The 22,342-nt window shown below is 39.7% G+C and overlaps 1 protein-coding gene across 2 annotated transcripts in view; it reads right to left on the bottom strand.

Annotated features, from left to right (window-relative positions):
• Positions 1–239: 239 nt before the first annotated feature.
• The window catches only part of EPSTI1 (epithelial stromal interaction 1), a gene marked incomplete at its 5' end in the record, with an annotated part of 49,863 nt that continues 27,760 nt past the window's right edge, over positions 240–22,342 (bottom strand). The window contains 5 exons of one of the 2 annotated variants that reach the window (XM_082764712.1): positions 240–733; positions 3,058–3,098; positions 8,636–8,741; positions 10,284–10,357; positions 17,089–17,182. In XM_082764712.1, the coding sequence (XP_082620838.1) occupies positions 8,717–8,741; positions 10,284–10,357; positions 17,089–17,182 (193 nt within the window). In that variant the 3' untranslated portion in view covers positions 240–733; positions 3,058–3,098; positions 8,636–8,716. Of the gene's footprint in view, positions 734–3,057; positions 3,099–8,635; positions 8,742–10,283; positions 10,358–14,046; positions 14,138–17,088; positions 17,183–22,342 lie in introns of those variants that run through there. The other variant, XM_082764713.1, reaches the window with a different exon arrangement.

Raw genomic sequence — 22,342 nt, 5'->3', positions numbered from 1 at the left:
AAAAAGTAAAAAGCTAACCTTGTAGTACTTTTTCCCATTCATGTAACAGAAAGTTATCAAGGTAAAACAGGTAAAGTGAAAAGCTGATATATCACAAAAGATGTGAGAGATCAAATACTGTGATGAAGTTTTCAGTGTTAAAGTTTTATTTCTTTCATGTGTCGTATTTTCCTAAAAAATGTTTTTAGAAGAATACACAACAATACACACACTTGTTTCTGAGTCTCTACTTAATACTATGCAAAAAGTACCTCCAGTCTCCTGTTCCTCCCCCCCCGAAAAAAAAAACTAGCTCTCCTATCCCCTGTCCTTAAACTAAAGCACTACCTGTTTTTCTATTTTAAATATCTATAAGATATTTTTTGCTGGATACAGCAGAAAGTAAACATAGATATTCCTGCAGGTTTGCAACCACTAATGTCTTCTTCTTCTGAGGTCCCAAAGACTGGAATAATTGCATTCTGCAAAAGGAAAACAATTTAAGGGAAGGAAAAAAAAAAAAAAAAAGATGTATTCACTTATTAAAAATTAAATAGGAGTTTCACAATCAGCTGCTTCAAATATGCGTGAATAATGACAGCTAGAAACCAGTCTCTGCAGATCGCTCATGAAGTGGGTGTGAAGTTGAAGTCAGGGTAGGAAGAAAAATCACAATGATAAAAGAGCTCTTTCTTGGAGCTTTTACAAGGTCATTTGGCCAATACCAGATAAAAGTGAATATTTCTCCAGTACCCTGTAACAAGAGGGAGAAAACAGAATTAAAAATTATCTTTTGCAGCAAAAATAAAAATCAAAGTCATACTACCCTAGAATTAAGTCCACTGGAAAATAAAGTCTCCCTTTTTGTGACAGGTTTTAGCTTTTAATTATGTAAAGCACTCATGAAGGGATTTCTATCTTTTTGTAAATTTAATTCACAAAACATTCTAATTATCTGCAGACATATTAATAAGTCTTTGAGCAATATATTAATGTAGCAAGCTGAAATGGGTTTTAAAAACAACAGTAATACAAGGATTTAAAAAGTATATCCGTCCATAATTCTTATAAAGTTCATATGTAAATATATCAGTGGTACAGTAGATACTGAGTAAAAACAACAAAGAACCCAATATGTTGAACTCCTTCAGCAGCCCAAAGTTTACAAAGCTTAATACTATTCTGAGCTGCAAAAGATGGTCATTTCTACCCCTGTGGGGAATTGCCTTTATCCACTTATTGCAATTTCTTTGGTGAATTTGAGTTAATTTTTAATAACAATTCTACTCCTCATAAAACTGAAAAGATGACTCATGGGAGGCCAACTGTATTATTTAGATACTACCTTTAGGATACAACCCTGCTATGAAAATATTAACTAAAACTACACTTGGAGCAGAAAATGAGAAATAAAGTTGTATAAGAGATTAAGAATATGTCAATTCATGTCTGAAAGAGAAGGGCTTTTAAATTATTATTTTTTAATTCCTCTTTAAAAATCCTAGGTTCCCAAAAAGGAGTTATCAGTCATCTCCTAAGGCAAGAGTAATGCATGTCACTACCTGAACCTGCATCAAAAGTCCCCAAGCCTAAAAGTAAAGGTTCTGGACAAATCCTTAAATCAGAACTGGGAATTGGGGCAGGGAACCTCTTTCAGAAAAGAACATAGGTTCAGTGAGGCTTATGAAAAGGTCATGTGAAAACAGGGGACCTCATTTTTCTGATGCAATACTGTTGATTTTTTTTTTTTTTAACAGTTTCTACTGATTCAAATAGTCTCCCTTTTTGAACATGGGAAACAGCAGGAAAACTGCAGCCAATAACAAAGTTGTAGTCTTTCACTTACAACCACTGAAAGTTTGCAGAATTACTTTCTGCATTTACAGTCACACTTCTCAGCTGCCCAGAGGTATCCACTCACAGTCCACAATGTAGAGAATATGACTTTATTAAGGTATTAGCAGCAAATATCACCACACCCTCAGTGCACAATTTCAATGGCATCAGTTTCCTCTGACTTGAAATAAACGTTCTGCAGTTCTTTAAAGGAGAAGGAGTTTAAGATTTGGTAAGTGCATTGCAAAGCCCCATGCACAGAGTTGGAAAGTGTTTAAGACATTCCCTCATAATACTGTAGAATTAAACTACATAAGCTGTCATACTGAAATGTCAAAGATGAAATGAAATGAATACCAGCTTTGGTACTAAGTGTATTGGGTTTACATAGCAAGGTTTTTGGTAGCAGGGGGTCTCAGCTGTGGCCTCTGCAGATTGAAGAAAGGGAAACAGAAAACTGCTGCACAAAAGCAGCTGGGAGAGCAAGGAGTGAGACCCAGCCCTGGAGACCCCAAGGTCAGTGCAGCAGGAGGGCAGGAGGTGCTCCAGGCACACAGCAGCACAAATTCCCCTGCAGCCTGTGGAGAGGCCCCTGGTGGAGCAGGCTGTCCCCCTGCAGCCCATGGGTCCCACATGGAGCAGATCTCCACGCTGTAGCCTCCCCATGGGTGGAGGAGCCCCCGGTGGAGCAAGTGGATGTGGCCTGGAGGAGGCTGCGGCCCATGGAGAGCCCCCACAGGAGCAGGCCCCGGGCCGGAGCTGCAGCCGTGGAGAGGAGCCCACGCAGGAGCAGGGGGCTGGGGGTGCCAGAATCCTGTGGGAGGGACCCCATGGGGAGCAGGGGCAGAGAGGGACTGTGAGGGAGCAGCAGAGGTGAATCCCCAAGGAATTAGAGCCCCCAATCCCTGTGCCTCTGCACCACTCGAGGGGAGGAGGTGGAAGAGGGGAAGGTGTTTTTAGTTTGCTCCTAGTTTCTCACCGCTCTGTCTTGCTAGTAATAAATTTCATTAATCTCCCTATACTGAATCTATTTTGCCTGTGACAAAAATTGTTGAGTGATCTCCCTGTCCTTATCTCAACACTTTAACCCTTCCATTGTATTTTCCATTGTATTTTTCCATTGTATTTTCTCCCCCTTTCCCTTTGAGGAGGGGGTGTGAGAGAGTGGTTGTGGTAGAGCTCAGCTACCCAACTGAGTAAAACCACCGCACGAACAAGAACTAACAAATTAATTATTCTTACCTTTCAGTAACACTGATCCTTTATTCCAAGTAGTTTGATCCCTAGATAAAAAGAAAGAAAAAAAAAAAAAAAAAAAAAAAAAGCATTAGTACAGTTCAATGCGCAGTACAGTACAATGGGACATTTATGCCAGGAATTATGGTTATCCAGTTTTGTGGGTCTTTCCTGGTTACTTAGTGCCATTTCCTGTCATTTGAAGCTCCATTTAAAATAGTAAGTAAGTCCTTTTAGAAGATCCCAGTTCCAGTAACAAATATTTCTTTGATTTGAACTGTATGTGAATAGTGGGATGTATTGACTCAGGAGATAAACATATTTTGGTTTTGCTGAAAAAAAGTCGATCTAGAAGTGTTCCAAGTATCTGTAGATGTTTTGGTCCTTTCTTGGTCACACACAATTTGTAAGAGTGAGAGGTTTCTTCTGCTCCTCCCCAGACTACCACTATTGTCTTTGAGGATGAGATTTTCAAAAGAAAGTATGATTGAGCTCAGAGTCAAGCCAGGCAGAACACATCTGCATATGCTGTTTGACTGCCTCATCAGAGGTAAGTCATTAAACTCAGCTATAGCATGCCTGGACCTACTCATCTTAGCTCCCTATATCAATGCCAGTACTTCTGCTGAGTGGTTTTGTTTTGTTTTCTTTTGTTTTGTTTTCCTTCATCATCCTGCCAGGAAAAACTAGCCCATTACTCTAAACAACTGCAACAAAACAGTTAAAAACAAACAAACAAACAAACAAAAACCAACAACTTTAGACCACCCAGGCTAAATCTAAGACAGAAAACAGCAGTCTTTGTTAAAACAAATTTAGCTATTGTGGATGGCACTCTGGAGCCTTCTAATATAAATACTCTGTTCCAAACATTCCTATGTTAAATAAAATATTTTTCTATGTCCTGGGAAACCAGCATTTTCAGCGTAACTCTAGACATGTATAAGCTTAATGAAGTCTATATGAAAGACTTAAAGTGTATGGAAAACTATTGCATACATGCCAGCCTTGTAACTTCATTGACTTTAGAGCTATGATTCTTCTTTGCTGTGCAACAGTAAAACTGCATGACTGTATTGGGTTTACATGACAAGGATTTTTGTAGCAGCTGGGGTGGGGCTGCAGCGGTGGCCTTGGTGAGTAGGTCAGAGCCAGATCCAGCCAGCTCCAAAAGGGACCTGCTGCTGGCCAGAGCTGAGTTAGCGAGTGATGCTGGGTGGGCCTCTGGGAGAGCAGGTTGAAGAAAAGGGGAAACAACTGCCGGGCAACAGCATCTGGGAGAGAGGAGTGAGAAGCAGCCCTGCAGACCCCAAGCCCGTGTAGCAGGAGGACAGGAGGTACTCCAGGCACACAGCAGCAGTTCCCCTGCAGCCTGTGGAGAGGCCCCTGGTGGAGCAGGCTGTCCCCCTGCAGCCCATGGGTCTTACATGGAGCAGATCTCCACGCTGCAGGCTGTGGAAGAGCCCTGGTAGAGCAGTTTGCTCCTGGGGGATGGACCCCATGGTATGGAGCCATGTGGGAGCAGTTCTTGAAGAGCTGCTGCCTGTGGGCAGCCCCCGCAGGCTCAGTTCGGGAAAGACGGCATCCCGTGGGAGGGACCCCACGGGGAGCAGGGGCAGAGAGTGACCGAGAAGGAGTTACGGAGACGAAGCGTCAGGGACTGACCGAAGCCCCTATTCCCCATTCCCCTGTGCTCTCCAGGGGGAGGACATAGAAAATGGTGGATGAGGGGCAGGTGTTCATAGTTTGCTTTTAGTTTCTCACTGCTTTAGTCAGTTATAGGCAATAAATTACATTAATCCCACTACACTGAATTTGTTTTGCCCATGATGGTAATCGTTAAGTGATCTCCCTGTCTTTATCTCAGTCCATGAGCTTTCTTTCTCCCCCTCTTCTTTTGAGGAGAGGTAGTGAGGGAGCGGCATCATGGAGCTTAGCTTCCCATTGGTGTGAAACCTCTGCAATATGCTCCCTCTCAGTTTCTTAGCAAATAGCATAAATCTGGTTAAGACTCCAAAGTAACATTACCATGAAGCATGTTGCAAGAACTAAACCAAGTGCTAATCCACAAACCATGCTCATTTAATTTAGTTTTATCCCCAAACCATGTTAGTTTTGTCCCACATCCTCTTAGTTCCTGTCCTGTGGAAGAAAAAGAAACAGAATGTGGTTTCCTGTCGCATTGCACCTGTGTATTCAGGGCATAGTTGTTTCCATCTCTAAATATCTAGAATTATGCATCAACTGAAGGAGCAGAGTCAGCATCTGAGAGAGCATTTCTCATTCATATGCATGACACAGGGCGTAATGGAGGCATGAAACATGAAGGTGCAATATGTCATGATGCCTTGTAGATTCTGGGTTTACTATAGCTCAGAGAGTTACAACAAGACATCCAGTACTTCATTAAAGAAGAGTAGACATATACATTTCATCTGTTCACTATGTGACCTCTTCCCATAAATAGAATAGACAATAGGGTCCTTGACAGGGACCGGAAAAATAAACAAAGGCTCTGTTACAGGCATTAGCACGTGGCCTCTGGAAATCCCTCAGTGCTTGAGCATGGGCAAATCTCACAGGGGAGTGAATATAAAAATGTGCCATTATTTTAAAGTTATTCTTTTGTAAAAATAGAAATGTTTTTGTATTTAAATAAAGCTAATCATTTGTGCCACTACAGTGAACAGATATTGTCTCACTTATAGGCCCCAGCTGAGTAAAGAGAAAACCTTATTGATTAAATTTTGATGTTGATATGACAACCGTTATTTTTTCCCTCATATCCTAAAAGGTTTATATGTATGTTAGAAAAAATGGCAGCACAAAGGACATCAACATTTTCTTGGTAGCGTACAAGAAGATTCATTTCTCTCTCAAGGGTGCAGTAACTCAACAGAGAGAAGGAGAAATTCATTAATTTGTCTTCCCATTAAAAAGGCAAACCACACAACCACCCAGAGAGCGCTCTGGCATTTATAACCAAAAGGGGAAAAAAGACTACTTTCATGAAGATACTTCTTGAAATAACAGGATATAAATATTCTTAATAAAACACTAGATGTCTGGAAGGCAGAATTGGTTTATTATCAGTTGGTGGACTACTGGGCGGTGCAACTGTTCTCTTCTCCCCGGCCAAACACACGCAACAAATTTACCTTCCCCTGCCTTTTTATGTCCCTCATGATACCCAGCCACTGCCCAGCTTCTCCTATCCTCCTAGCCACTGCTTTTCATGGAACAAATGGAAACTTAATTATCTTTGAGACTTATACTCCCTTTCAAATTCATCTAAGACCGGCCAGCAGGTTGAAAACCTAATTACATGCAGACAGACAGCATGACTGTACAAACTTCATTTCCTTAGGAAACCAGGCTAATAGAAGTAATAACGAAAAATACAGCAGGTATATTGATAACGGTGCAATGTTCAGTTTCTGTAAGCGTGAAGCATTTGTGACTGTGAAGAGTTCAATCATAAAAGAAAAAAAAAAAAAACAGGGAAGAAAAAATATTTCCTCTTCAGTGCAACTACAAAGAAGGAGCAGGTTAAAAAATTACCTGCAGGTCTCAACTTTGGGAACCTTTTCCTTTTCTTTTAATCTTAGTATATGGTCTGACCTCCTTCAGTTAGCTCCCTTGTAATGCAAAACACCATGTTGCAGACGACATGACTCGTAAGCCACTCTTGGAGTTCAGCTCTTTTTGCTTAAAATCCCAAGGGAACGGAGAAGAGCCTCGATATAATCAAAGACACCAAGGCTGCAGCCTCCAGCCTACCGTTTGAGAGAGATTTTTATTTCTTGCTCTTGTTATCAAAACTCATTTTAATTCCTCTCCTTGATGACATACTCTTTCATACTTTATTCTTTCCCTGCTTTGTTCAGTCTTCTGAACATTTCATATTGTGGCATAGAGGAAAAACGGATAACCTAGCATTATGCAACAGAAGGCAGGCTCCTTGGGAACCATTAAGTAAACATCCGGAGTAGGAAATTTATCACTTCTGCACACAGGGTTTTGTTGTTAATTATGTTGATGTATTCTTTGAATATATATATATATATATTTATTTATATATATATATAAAAGAAAAGCATAAATTGGCTGTGGACATTACAGAGCTGTCTGCTGTTAAAACTGTGCCTGGGCTGCATGTGGTGGCACCAACACCTGCCACGGGGGAGAGGACGTATGGCAACTGACTACAGGCAAAACCCTGCTCCTTCTGCAGACAGTACAGAAGTTTTAGGTGGTGACAGCAGATGCACTGGTGAAGATGCTGGAGTTCAGATATTGAGACTGTTGGTTGTTATAGACCTTCTTTTATCAGGAAACAGTTTACACATTGGGATAAAGAACACAAAGTGAAATAAAAAGAATTATTTCTACCTTTGTTGCCTTGGTTAACCAGGCCCCCTCCAGAAGATTTTACCTTTTGCATCTTACTAGGTATTAGTTACCTCTGTCCTATCTGAAGTCTAACACTGCTACTTACAAGAAAATCATACAGGCCTGCCATGTAGAGTTTGCCTCAGCAAGTCCAAGAGAACTGCTGGGCACAGAGGTGGCCGAAATTCCTGAGCCTTCCACCATGGTTTGGGGCTTGCCCAAAGCTCAAAGGGATTGAGACTCCTTTTCCATTTTCAGTATCTGGAAAACTCCAGCAGCAACACTATCTTCTCTATCATTCCCAGATTTTATAGATGCCCAGGTTTTCCTGGCATTCATCTGCCAAGATCCAAATCCACACCAAACATTCCAAGAAATCCTCAAGCTTTTCTTCTGGTTGTCTTCTAGACAGTTTTCCCCACACTGGCACATACACTCAGTTCTCTTAAACTCACACCATTTTGCTGCTCAGTCTTTGAAAATCTTCCATTTCCACAGTGTAGTCCTCTCAGCAATGGAATTTCACCCTAATGGAAATTTTCAAGGTGGGAATACTACACTTTTTTGGGTTTGTTTGTTTTTTGATCACTGAAGCAATTCTAAATAAGTCATATTAATGCTCGTTAGGACAGCTGAAAAAAAAAACACAGTACTTAGTACTGGCCATTTAATAGACTCCAGTCAAGATACCTTTTCTCCAGAAAAAAAAAAAATAATAAAATAAAATAAAATAAAATACAAATACTATATATTTTCAATTAGATGCAGTTGGTTCTTCCTTACCATAATTTTATACAGGAAGAAATGAACAGAAATGAGATTTCCCTCTTCCACTTTCAATATCATATTAAAGTGTTTACAGCCTTTCCAAACATCTTTCATTTAAAGACTTTCCAAAACCCCCATACAATTTCACTACCCTTGTTCTGAACTTCAGAAAGTACATTGGATTCGGTTCCTTGCACTACCTTCCATGCACAGCAACCGAGTTCTGCTGCAAGAGCAGCTGTTACTTCCTCCTCCCATTTGAACAGCTTATATTTAAGACAAGTTTTATTCTTAAAAAGCTACTGTAGGCAGCCAGCCAAGACTGCCAGGCAGGCTAATCACACACAGACATATAACAGTGTAAGGGAAAAAGTCAATTTTTAAACAATACCATTGCTTTCATGTTCTGTACCAAAAAACTTACCCAGGCACCATTACTGAGGTAGTCCAGACTCCCAGAATATCCAGGTTGGCAGATGTTATTAGTCTGTGCTTTGTTCTGGAGTCAGTCCAGGAAAGCATTATTTACCCTTAAAATATAGTTAAAAAATGAATACTGATTGAAGATAGCCGAGGAGTTCACAAACTCTTGAAATTTAACATTCTGTGAGCAGCTTTCCCTATTCCCAGTTAAATACATATCATTCTATGCTTTTCAAGCCTGTGTTGAATAACCACAGCCTGGCATGAGATAGGGTAGCTTTCATTTTCAATTCACTAGGTGCATTCTTATCCTGTGATCAATCCATCATGATTAAAAGGCATACCTTGGCTTTTGTGAGAAATGGCCCAAAATTCTCTCTAGAAAGTCATCCTGCATACCACTCACTTGATCAGCGAGGTTAGCTATTTCAACAATTCACCTTAGGTAGTCTTTCAGCCTTCATTACACAAGTTCCTACAAGTTCAGATTTCCTAATGAAAAAAACCACTTAAGCTTCTTCCTAACAGAGACCAGTTGTGTAGCTGACAACTTTCCCAACCATTTAGCTCAGAAAGCAACTCTAGCATTTTCTTGTACTGCTTTATCAATCTGCAATGCATGCACACAGACAGATGCAGTTTCCCTCCATTTCAAAAATTTTCAAACCATCTGAAAACTGTTTCTTTTTATCCTTATTAATGCTCAGTACTGACACACATGCTTAGACATGACTGTTGTTTCAGTGTTTTACAATGCTCTTTGCACAAAGGATGCAGAATGCAAGATACTGGATTATTTCTATCTGGGGACACAGGAAAGACTCAATTGAAAATCCTTCATTAAATTCTATGAGTAATTATCTCGATATCTTTGCTGGAGAAATAAAGCAATGAAAACTGTGCAGAAAGTGGTTGCCTACAGAAGTATTTTATTTTTTTTTTTAATTTACCTAACTATAAAAAAAGGGTTGCTTTAAAAAACAAACAAACAAACAAAAACCTTCTGAGGGCTATTTCTTTATACCTGCAGAAAAATAAAAATAAAGCTAAGAAAAAAGCTGAACTTCAAGATAATGAAAAGTCATTTAAGTGACAGAACTGCAAGATCAGAACACAGTGCAGGAGTGAGCACAGCCTGGGACACAAAGCACCACAGCAGCAGAAAGCCTCACTGCACTGCAGGTATCAGTATCTAATCCCATGCTTAGCTCTGCCTGTTAGCTTCAATGACAGTCAACTTCAAAAAAGTTGTGTGGACAAAGTAGCCTGTTCCAAAATAAAATTACTGTATATATATATGTATATATATATATGTTTATATATATATTTATATATATATATATTATATATATATATATTTTTTTCCCCAACTGGCTTTAAGTTCTCATGCAACTACTAATAGTTTCTGTCCCATGCTATATCCTGTGCTGATAAAATAAAATGAACAAGACACTCTGAGTAGTACTGCATTACTGTGAGCAGCTGTAATGATGGATATTGGTGGTTTTTCCAAAGGTGATGTTAAACCAGAGGCTAAGTCACGATTCCTCATTGCAATAATTTTCTTAAGCATGAATGCATGAATGCCTGCAATTTTGAGACCCTTTCCAGATATAAATTAAAGTATATTATGAGTTTTTGCATCATACCTCCTCTGTTCGTTTTGAAGAGCTCTTGTCCTGGCTTCCTCTTCATTCTTTTGTTTTGTTTCCTTTAATTGAGCCTGGGAATGATAAAAGTGAAAAACTAAAACTAAAACAAAAAATTAACTTACTCCTAGTTAACATGCCTATGTTGAAAACCCAATGAATTCCATGTGGCATTAATTTCAAATAGAGCTATGTGTCATTCCTGTGTTTCGCTCAGCAGCATTTTGTTTACATGACAGCACAGGGCTCAAAACTGAGCTCCTTTTTCTGTTCAGTGTTGCAATGGACTGGGTATAAGTGAATTCAGACAGCTACAGTCCTACATTTGAAGACACCAGCCTGCACACAAGCTTTTTACATGGGCAGATGACAGGACAAGTGGGAATGGGTTTAAACTAAAAGAGGATAGATTTAGATTAGGTGTTAGGAGGAAATCCTTCACTCAGAGGGTGGTGAGGCCCTGGCAGAGGCTGCCCAGAGAAGCTGTGGATGCCCCATCCCTGGAGGTGCTCAAGGCCAGGCTGGATGGGGCTTTGGGCAACCTGGGCTGGTGGGAGGTGTCCCTGCCCATGGCAGGGGAGTTGGAACAAGATGATCTTTAAGGTCCCTTCCAACCCAAACCATTCTGTGATTCTATGATTTGTCCATCTAGCCTAGTCCTTTTCTTCCAGACAAACACTGTTCCTTAGCATAGCAAGCCCCCACTAGCTCCAGTTGGCCATACAGTATGAGGCAGAGGCTCACAACCCTGCCTGTGCTCCTGCCCAAGTGCTGGAATGCCTGCAGCTCCTCTGCTGTGCAAGGAAGCTTAGGGCAGTAGGAAGCAGACCTTCAGCTTCCTCTTCCCCACCCCTCAGGTTTGAATTTCCCAGCAGGTCCAAGGGGAAGAAAGCTGGAGTCATCTAGCAGGAGCAGACTCAGCCGGTAGGATACAATGGAGACATGCCTCTGGCCTCTGTAGAGCATGGGCAGACAACATGAGCTCATGGCATGGTGTATCACCTCCAGCTCCCTTGGACTCCCCATAGTGTGAGTGAAGGTCAGTTGGTGCCTACTGGTGTTGTGAAAGCATGTGCAAGCTCCCAGTGTTGCAGCAGCCTACAATCCTTACATCACACAGTATAGAGTTATATAAACAGTGTCAAAGAGACTTCTCCGACGAGGAGAGTTTGCTTATCCAATTTTAGCTGGGACTGCTAAGGAAACACAGCTTGTATGACTGTGCTTCACACATATGCTTGTTTGTCTATCTGTTGCTCCCTGCAATGCACCCAAGGACTGAAGATGCAGATTTTCCTGAAAAGAATTTGGCTTCCAGGGTCAGGGAGATTGGATGGGAACAGACCCATCCTTCATATTTTCCATAGCAACTGAGTAGCAGTAGGAATAGGAAGTAAAAATAAAATGATGCAGTTAGATAAAAGCTTCAATAACTGAATGGAACTACAAAAGTTAAAAAAAAAATCAATTTAAGTGGAACATTAAATAAAAACTATGCAATAAATGTGTGAACAAAATCAATAACTGTGAATGTGTTGTGTATCAATATTTGTCTAGCCTTAAAAGAAGAAACAGAATTAAGAAATAAAAAAGCCAACCTTAATTTTCACTGTTTTAAATAACTATTCAACCTGAAAATTAAAACCCGGTATCTGACTTTCCAATATGCTGAGTCCTCTCTTGGAGTAATGTTCTGAAATATATTGCATGTATATGATGCGGTGTTCAAAGTGTACTGAATATTTTTAAATCAAGCAATACATACTAAAACCTGTTCTGAAAAAAAAATGCAACTGACAATACCTATTCGTTTTATAGTTACACTGTGCTAGGAGGTGCACACAGGACAGAATTCACAATTACTTTAATAAATATTGGTTTGAAGTAGAAATGAGCCAACATAAATCTGGGGGACAATTATTGGAGCCTTTAAAATGCATATTATTTACAGTAGGTTTATACGTAGTGCATTACTCTGCACAGCAGGTAATAGCAACGTTGAAGGCAAGGAGCACTGGAAGCGTGTACTAAGAAACAGCAGACTTAAAGGCAGTCCACAGCTTCTTCCTAATCTATGGAAATCAGTGTGGAGTCTAAAGCTCTACACAAGTTCCTTAAACCAAGGCAAATAAAGAAGGGGCATGCTAATCCACATTTTTATTTATTTTCTCAATTGAAAGATAAACATAAAGAATACAATAGCTACAGGCTTTATGCCCAAGAGGACTAGCATTCAAAGACTTTCCCTCCATATAGTTTCTAGGAATAAGGATGTTGCTTTGAGAAAGCAATTGACAGTCTCCTTCCCTACCCCAACCTTTTGTTTCCAGCTTCCTGGTTGCTATGAAAGGAGCGCAATTATCCTCAACATTTTAACATTAACATTAATTTGGGTATTAGTAACAGCAGAGACATAAGTAGATCCTCAGTTAGAGAAAATAAGGCTTTGGGAACACCTTATAGTAGCCTTCCAGTACCTAAGGGGAGACTACAAGAAAGGTGGGGAGAGACTCTTTACCAGAGAGCGTAGTGGTAGGACAGAGGGTAATGGCTTTAAACTAAAAGAGGGGAAATTAAGATTAGATATTAGGAAAAAATTCTTTACTCAGAGGGTGGTGAGGCCCTGGCAGAGGCTGCCCAGAGAAGCTGTGGATGCCCCATCCCTGGAGGTGTTCAAGGCCAGGCTGGATGGGGCTTTGGGCAACCTGGGCTGGTGGGAGGTGTCTCTGCCCATGGCAGGGGAGTGGAACTGGGTGATCTCTAAGGTCTGTTCTAACCCAAACCATTCCGTGATTCTATTAACTAATATCTTTTTGAACGATTTGCAGTCAATGCTGCCTTCCACACATTTGCACAATTAGATCTGGAGCCTAGAAAGGTGACTTATTACAGTGCTATTGCCTGGTGTAGATGAACTTTAAGTGGATCTAGTACCTAAAACCATGCAGTGGTTCAGATGCATTTCAGGCAATGCATGCTGCACAAAGATGGAGTTCAGACCTGTAATTATGGCACACCCTCTTTTTAGGTGATTCCTTTAGGTGGTTAGCAAGTGTAGACTTGATAGCAAATCCGAGTGCTTCCACATACTCATTTGGGATGGCAGGGTGCACAGGTCTCTATTCTCCAGAAAGAGACTATTGAGAATCTGAGATCATAAATATCTGAGTAAGGTTACTTCTGCCTGAAAGAGAGGAAATTGTTTTCCTTAGACTATGAAATTGTGCACCACAATCCAAAAAATGCTCTACACAATTGTGCAAATGGAGAGGCAAACAGGAGCTAGTCATCCAGATACAAATAGCCACGAAACCAGAAGATAACTGTCCAAATTTTACAACTTGGCTCATCTCTCTCACAATATTTGAAAACAGTGTCTAAAAACACTTTCCTTATAGAGAAGCTGTGTGCGTAGGCTACAAGTAATCAATGCATTTAATTGGTTTCACAGCATGCAAAAATGATACAATATGCAAACTGATAATGTATAATTATCTTCCTCCGTTGTTCTTGCTTCATTTCCTCTAATCTTCTGTTTTCATTCTCTTGAAGAGCTTGCTTATAAGAATGGCTTCTAGCCTATTGTTCAGCTGAGAAAATATACATATCGGTGTGGGGAGAGGGAGGATCAACATCCCAGACCTCATTCCCAAATCTTTTTACAGGTTATTAACAAAACAGAACTGTTTGAAGGATTCCATTTACTTAAAAAAATGATCAAACCGAAGACTAGAATTTAACCAAGGAGTGGTCTGAAACCTTTCAGGCATCCAGTTTGGCTGAACGTTCAGCTGCACATCACAACAAAGCAGCCACAGCACCTTCTATTCCTTGTCCCAGCGGCAAGCATGAAGCTACCCTGAGCAATCAGAAAACACAATCAGGATATACGACAGTGAGGTGGGGTGTTGTGGGAAGACAGAAAAGCACTGGAACTGTTACCAAGTAGAAGGGAGGACTGGTAGCAGAGGGGAAACCCAGATTATTTCCATAGGAATATCAGAAAGGGATGTGTGGTTGTAGGGCAACAGAAGCTGAGAGATCAAGCTTACTATATTAGTTGGGTGGCAGCCAAGAGAACTGAAAATCTGAACCAGACATCGTGAATAAAGTATTCAGCTGTGTAAATTTCCATTACAGTGATTAGCCCTGGTCTTTCATAAGCTGTAGCTGTCTGTAAAGGGCCAGCATAGCATTAGGATCTTATGGGATCCTTAGGAACTTACACTGTAAAGTCTTTGAGCAGGGACAGAGCACAGCACACTAAATAATGAGCCAGTATAATATAATAGAAGAAGTGTGCAGGTTTGACTTTAGTGAGGAATTTGTTGCAGGTCTACACAATGTTCTCGAAACTTGATATATGTGTGCAGAATGACACCATTAAAACGACAGGCACATAATTTGCTAAAAAGACTGAATAGAGAAAGCAATTATTAATAGCTCAATTTTGAGCTGGGAGGAGTTGTTACATCTGTCCTGGGAGACTCATTCTGGGTCCAGTATTATTCATTACTCTCCATAATGGCTTGGAGAATTGTGTGGAGTGTATGTTAATCAAGTTGGAAGACAATAAAAATCTACACAGGACTGGTAACACTTTGAAAGACAGGATTAAAATTACTTATGAGCTTGATTAAATAAGTAGGCCAAAAAAGTCACCGATGGCAGAATCTCTCCAAAGAAGTCAAATTTGTTCACATGCATCAAGTGATATTTGACACTGAAATTTGAACTAGAGGTACTGAATTAGTATCAATATCAAAGAAATGCTGCAAGGGAAAAAAGTCAGTCAACATGGCATTGTCCCAGATTTGTTTCAGAGCAATAACTTTAAATAAAAAAACTATACATATATATATATGTATATATATATGTTCCACTCTTTTAACATGCATATCAGGCACTTCCTAGTTTTATCGCACATCCCAGTTTCAAATACACTGTTCCTGAATGTTTTAGTTACTCCAGACAAAGGAGACAGATCCAAGATAACATCAAAATTAGAGTATAAGGTTCGCTAGTGGTTTAGCCTTTCGGTATTATGCCAAGTTTATTTAGACAACAACTCATTAGTTAGGTGCTTCAGATTCCTTACGCAGAGCACAGAGGTTGTGTGTATGCCTAGAGACCGTACTTCGTCCAAGTTGGTTGAGTTCTTGCTAACTGTATTGCTGCATTACAAGGAAGTGATAAATTGATTCAGAAAAGTATAGAAATGCTGCCACACAAAAGACATGCATCAGGTGGTACTAATAAAGAATAGGACAGAGAAATTATGAATTTTATCTGCTTTGATACTGATTAAGCAAAAGATGAACTGTGGTATGTAATTTGGCATAACTTACTACGAAATCTTCAAAACCTGCACCTAGAAAGGCAGGTGTATGTAGGTCAAGTAGTAGGCAAAGACTACAGGTACACCTGTATGTCTGAAATAGTTCAGTGTTACTTTAGGCATCCACCCAGTTCTGCACAGACATGCAGACACCACACTAAAATTATGAAATCCAAGTCAGTCTCAGGGCCATGAGCCCACTTATATTCACAGTTCCATGTTCACACCATATGAAAGGCTGTGGAGCAGGGTTTTCCTTACTAAAGAACGAGCTCCTCACCATTCAGAGCATGGGATGCTTCAGAGGGGTAGAAGGAGTTTCAAAACACCTTTTCTCCCTTCCTATAGTCCTTTATCTTGCTTGTCTACTCAGGACTACAAAAGACGGTCAGAAAGCCACTCTGTTACTATTAAATCCAGAGTACCCAGCACTGCTGAGCAGACGTTGGCTCCCTCAAGCTAGAAATCTGCTCACATGTGCTAAGATTTCTCCTTGTTTTTCAGAGACACCAAATGACCTGGGGAATCAAAGGGGAAAGGAAGCTACTTTCAATAACACCTTCCCTCTTCAAGCAACTGAAAATCAGAAAGAGATACTAGAAGCAAGACAGAACTGTCATATATTGTTTGGAGCAATTTCTCTAGTGAGAGTGTCTTGCACATTTCCAAGACTTCTGAGGAAACATGCAGGCAAATTTTTACATCCCTTACACAGCTGTTGGTGTTCAAGGTTGTATACAACAGAGGATTACCCAGATTAGATATCTCCAAGTTTTTGCTGACTTGGGACCATTGTTTGTAACAATAATTTCTGCCTACTTGACTGCCTGCTTTGTCATCTCCCAGTTTCAAACCCCCCTAAAGGGGAAGATTTCTGTCTTTAGGGTTAATATACCTCACTGCAAGTTTTTACATCAGTAGGAATGCTTGGTTTAGATGTGAAGAGACTAATCAGATGTGCAAAAGGCTTCTTGAGGCAATTAGAATAATGAAACTTTAGCAATACTTTATCTATTCCCTAATTACATTGATACTTACCAGGCTCATTCAAACTGGGATAAAGTCCCCAAGCACTCTACGGAATCACTTTTAGGATGCAGTGAGAAATAAGCTAGATTTTCAATGCAGCAGAGCATCTGCTGACATGAACTAGTTGAGATTTCATAAAGGCTTGCCACCGACTGATGGGTACAGAGCACATTTAAGATTCTGATCTGAACATAGAATATAAATCTGGCTCGTATTTATCAGAGAGAGAACTGTGAGTAATAAAGGCAGTCCCCTACTATGTAGGATACTCTGCCAATTTATCACAGACAACGTAGGCAATTCACCCAGAAAGACTCCTTGGTTCTCACTGAGTTATGTATAGGCAATTAAAGTCAATTAGAATATTCTAATATCACACTATTGACAGCACCTGGAAAGTTGACAGAAAAATATTGTACATTCCACAGTTTTGCTTACCCGTGCTGTTGATTCTGGGCCACGATTAGCAAGCTGACAGGAATCACTCTTTGGCAAGCCCAACTCCAATCTGTTCAATAATTCATTGGTTTTGCTACAAAGAAATCCAATCCAAATAGAATTGTTAGTGCTTCCATAAAAATAAATACAGACTTTTATTCCACCCTTGGAATCTAGACTAGACATTTTATCATGTGACTGCTGAAAAACATCACAGGTGGAACAAAAGGTTATGGGAACAGACAGAATGAAAGGGGACGGAGGAAACAGAACCTATATTGTGGATAAGACATTTGCTGGGAGAATTTTTTAAGCAAATAGTTTTTGTCATTTGCATATTTGCAGTCTATAGGGGCTATGCTTTCTTTCTGCATGGTAAAAGCTCCTAAAATACAGACTCACATACCATTGGACTTCATTAGAATGCAAGTGCTTCACTGAATTGTTGCAAATCCTTCTACCAGCTCCATAAATCTCAGACAAGTAATTTAAAAGATTATTTTAAGGCATTTTCCTTCATTGTTAATACAATGCACCCTTACAACATATTACTTAATCAGATAGCAAGACTTAAAACCATTTTGTAGCAATAAAAAAAAAAGCTTGTCTTTATTTGAAAAAGAGTTGCACAACATTGTCATTCCTTATTCTGGTGAGGACAATTTTATTTTTCCAGTTGCATCCCTTATAAACCATATTTTCAAAGTAGCATCCTGTCTCTCACAGTTTCTTAGAATCAAAGAATGGTTTGGGTTGGGACCTTAAAGATCATCTAATTCCAACCCCTCTGCCATGGACAGGGACACCTTCCACTAGACCAGGTTGCTCAAAGCCCAGATAAGCAAAGTCACAAAGAACAACATATATGCTAAAAGCAGGAGTTTTGGTACTGTGATCAGGAATCAGTTTCTTAAATTGCATGTCCAGGCATATATATTCAAGTCCTTGCTCACTCAAAAGAGTAGAGTTAGAGGCAATATTATTTCTGTATACAGCTTTGCAAAGCATGAAAGTACTTCAAGAGGGATTCAACACAAAGATTTACTTTCCTGACAGGGCAGCCAGCTAACTCTGTGGGGGAGAAGATGCCAACAGCAAAGAAAGCTACTTAACCTTGCACAAAAAGCCTTGTCTGCCAAATAGTGATGATGACTAACTGCAGAAGCAGACTTAAAAGTGTTTTTATCTTTCACTCCATGTCCTGAAACAGAGAGTAGATGCAAAATGTTCTGCTGGTCAGTGGGTGTATTGAGGAGAAGTGAAGAAAATGAAAAGGAACCTACCTACAAGTTCTTCTGTGCTACTCCACAGAATATAAAACCACATTAGCTATTTAAGTACAGAGGACTTGCTCACACTGTAACAAACCATGCCTTTAGAGTCTTGGCATTCCCAGTTCACTCCCTTTCCTTCATTACCTGGGAAGTTATGATAACCTCAGCCAACGCACAATATAAAAAGAACCAAGTGAAACACAAGAACACAAGTTTCCCTGATCTGTAAAACACCTATATGTTAAAGGAATTAATAGTATCTTCTTATCCAAGCTTTATGCACACACTTTTTTTTTTTTTTTCAGGATAAATGAGTGGTGGAGTGATAGAGTGGTGAGATTGCACAGAATAATTTTGGGAACTTGAAGTTTTAAATTGCAGATTGTGTTTCTACCTATGCTAAAATAACTATTTATTTCTACACCAGAAAGACTAAGTACTCCTACAGAAAGTCTGGACTTTATCTGAGAAGGTTGTAGCTCTGTAAAGAAATATCTGGCCTCTTGGGGGGTATATCTGGACGCCTTAATTCCTTACAGATGGTAAAAGAATGACTTGGGGTATGCACAAGTTCTCAGTACTTGCATAAAAAGGAGGTGGATGGCTAAGACATTACTCTCCCCAGATCAGCACACTGTTATGTGAAAAACTAACTCAGTTTCAGTATTAGAAAAGATGCTTATGAGAGTGGAAGCAAATAAAGTTTCTCAGCAAGAATGTGTACTGCTTTTGTGTACAGAAGGCATCTCACTACACCACATTAAGTGATACAATAATAATGTTTTCCTATCACAGCAAAGGGACTCAGATTTCTGAATATGACTGAAGACAAACTCTGTCAAGTCAGTCATCTATGTTAATTCATTGTGTATTGTCTCCATGAAAACCCAGCAGAGCATCTTGAGATGCCAGACTGTCAAAATGTTGTCTGAATAGTACTTTTCATAATATTAATCCTAAAGTCATAATAATGTAGAGCATAACACAAGCCATGCTGCAGGGAATGGGGGAAGTCAGAGAGATGACAGTTCAATTAACGTTCCAGAGAGGAAAGCATTATCTCCAGAAGGAAATCAGCATATCAAAGTGTCCATAGGTATTTCACATGCAGACAGTTGGAGCAACATCTCACTCTCACTTGCTAAAACTTCAGGGGCTAATCAAAAATGCTGATAAAATATGGTCCTCTAAAATAATTAATATGAAGGAAAGAAGAAGATGAACTGAAGAATTGTGCCAAGCATTATTCTGCAAACAACAGCCTCCTTATATTCTTTGAAAATAGTTAGGTGGAAGGAAATACAAAATTTAGACAAAGCAAGGAGATGGCACCGTCCTAACAGGCTGATAACTTGAGCTGTTAGTTCCCCAAGATATCAGGCTGCAGGGAAGAGAGCAGTGTTTAGAAGCACTGGTTAAGCTGAGGCATTCTTACAAAAATATTTTGTGTTTTGTGTTTTGTGTTGTATTCTGTACTTCTGTTTCCCATCACACAATTGGGAACAAGCCTTTTGCTACACTAATTAAAATAGGCTACTCCCATACTGGTTTAATAGCACCAGACAATGGATAGCACCCGTAGCAATGGGAACTCAGCCATCTGCATTATGGTAACAGTTTCTGGCATAGTTTTGACCTGTTCCAAATAGTACTTTCCCAAATAGCTGTTGGCTGCTGTCCGGGAACTAATATTAACCACAAGTATCTCCTATAAGGCTCTATGGATGCAATTGCCCCATTTTGGGAGGTAAAAAAACTTTGCTAGCAACAGAAACAGGCAGCCTCAAGCCTGTTGGCCTCAAAAGTGACAGTGATTGACAGTGTTAAATTTATTAGCACTGATGCAGCTGTGGTGGAGTGAAGCACTGTCAAGCTTGGGATTGAAAAACTCTTAAGAGCTGTCATGGGAAAATCCTGACTCTGTTGCCAGTAACATGTTGAGTAACATGGGGACAGTGCGTGACCGTTGAAGTCAGTCCATGTTGTGACTCTTCCTGTGGGTCCTTGGATATAACACTTTACATTTCACAACTGTTCTTCAAGCTGAGTCTTTTCTTGTGCACCTCTTACAAGCTGTTACTTAAAAACTTATGCTTGAAGTGCAACAAGTACATGTAGAGTGTAGAAACGTGAATCTGTTAGGTATTCCACTGAGAATGGTGTAATTTAGGGATTTAGAGTAGTATATCCTACAACCTCACAAGCTACATCTAGATCAGGGAATCTACATGCATTTCAAATTTTGGGGTACTAAACATGTGTGCTCTCCACATTACCACTGAGGTAAGACAAAGGGGTGGATATAAAAGCCTGAATGAGCCTAGGTTCATTTGGCATAGAAGATGAAAATAATTTTTCTTCCTACAAATATAGTTCTTGGCTTTAGGTCTTTTTCACAGACTAACATTAAAAATGCATCAATTAAAAAGGCCTCTCATAATTTCATTACCACTTCCCAATGAAACCAGTGGCAGTTAATTCTTCTGCTTTAATTGATGGATATTGAAATGCCAGAATGTAGAAATATATACCAGCTTTAATGCCAGTGCTTTAAAAAAACAAAGCACAATATTGTTGTATATATCATAAATCTATTTATTTCTCCTGACAATTTTAAAAAGATAATGGACACTTACTGCTGCTGAAAACAAGACAGTTCCTGAGCTCTTTGGTTTCTCAAGCTGCAGGATCTCCAGCATTACAATTCTACTCTAACAAATGTCTGTAAGTATGCTAAGAGGCATTAAAAAAAAAAAAAAAAAAAGTAGTAAAAAATAAGAATAAACAAGCCTAAGCCAAATAAATCATTATATTCATTTCAGAGATGAAACAACCTGAGTGGCTAAGACAACAGAAGTAGCATCTCATGTTGGATGACACAGGCACACCAGGTTCCAAATTCTTGGCCAGTGTGCAATGCTGAAGTGACTTTTCATGCTTTCCCTCCAATTCTACTGAAAAATTAAGCACCATGAATAATGCATACACAGTGTTAGTTTCATACCTCACCATTCACTATGTTTTTTAAATAGTAAAAGGACTCCCCTTCTCAAAAACAAAACCCAAAACTTAATTTAATTCAAGATGCATCTTTTTTTGCAGCACCAACAAGCATATCTGTACTTCTCCACACCTCAGAATATTTAATTGGCTAAGCATAACAACTTCATCTACTTTTGCAGAAATTAAGATCTGTTGCTTAACACTACATAAGTCTACTTGCAAGAAAAGCTGCTATTCACTGCAGTAAAGTCCACGGGAGGTGCATTCTTACCAGAGGCCTAAAATTAGCTAGGTTAGGCCAGGCCCAGACAACCAACAGACTGAATAGAAGAAAACTTGGAGGTCTAAACCCTTCTCTTGCTCCTTCCTCAGCTACAGCTTTGCCTTGTGCACTACAACTCAGTCACGCATCTGCTATGACCAACAAACCAGACTGGCTGGAGCTAGGGTGATTGCTGCTCCTCTGTCTCATGGCCTTACAAGGGCCATCAAAATCAAAAGTTAAAATAGCAGAAATTCCAGAAGCTGGCCCAAAGGTAGATGAGATGACTGCCCATTTATGCAGCTTTCCCATGGCTTCCATGTCAGGAGATAAAGACTCCAAGCAGAGCTGTAGTTGGGATTTTTGCAGATGAAAATAATTTGCTTAAGTGTGAATGAAGTTAGAGGCCAAAACCAAGATCTGTGAAAACAAATTCTACCAAATGCACATACTCCAAAATTAAGCCATTAAGAAAGTTATTTTTAAGAAAAACACCTCCATCTGTTGCCAACAAGCATGCCCTCAGCTCTACATGGATTCTCGTTCTTTACCTCAACTCTAACCCACACACAGAGGACAGAATCCACTTCAGTGTAAGAAGAAAATAAACATTAATAGTGTGCAAAGTTGTCAGCATGAACTGATAGGTTTTTTTTTGTTTGTTTGTTTGTTTTTTGTTTTTTTTTTTTTTTTTTTTGGTGAGTACATGCGTGGA

Source organism: Aythya marila, assembly GCF_965140915.1.
Source record: "Aythya marila genome assembly, chromosome: 1".
NCBI lineage: Eukaryota > Metazoa > Chordata > Aves > Anseriformes > Anatidae > Aythya > Aythya marila.
The sequence above is the reverse complement of the archived record's forward strand: the minus strand, read 5'-3'. Positions and strand labels throughout refer to the sequence as shown.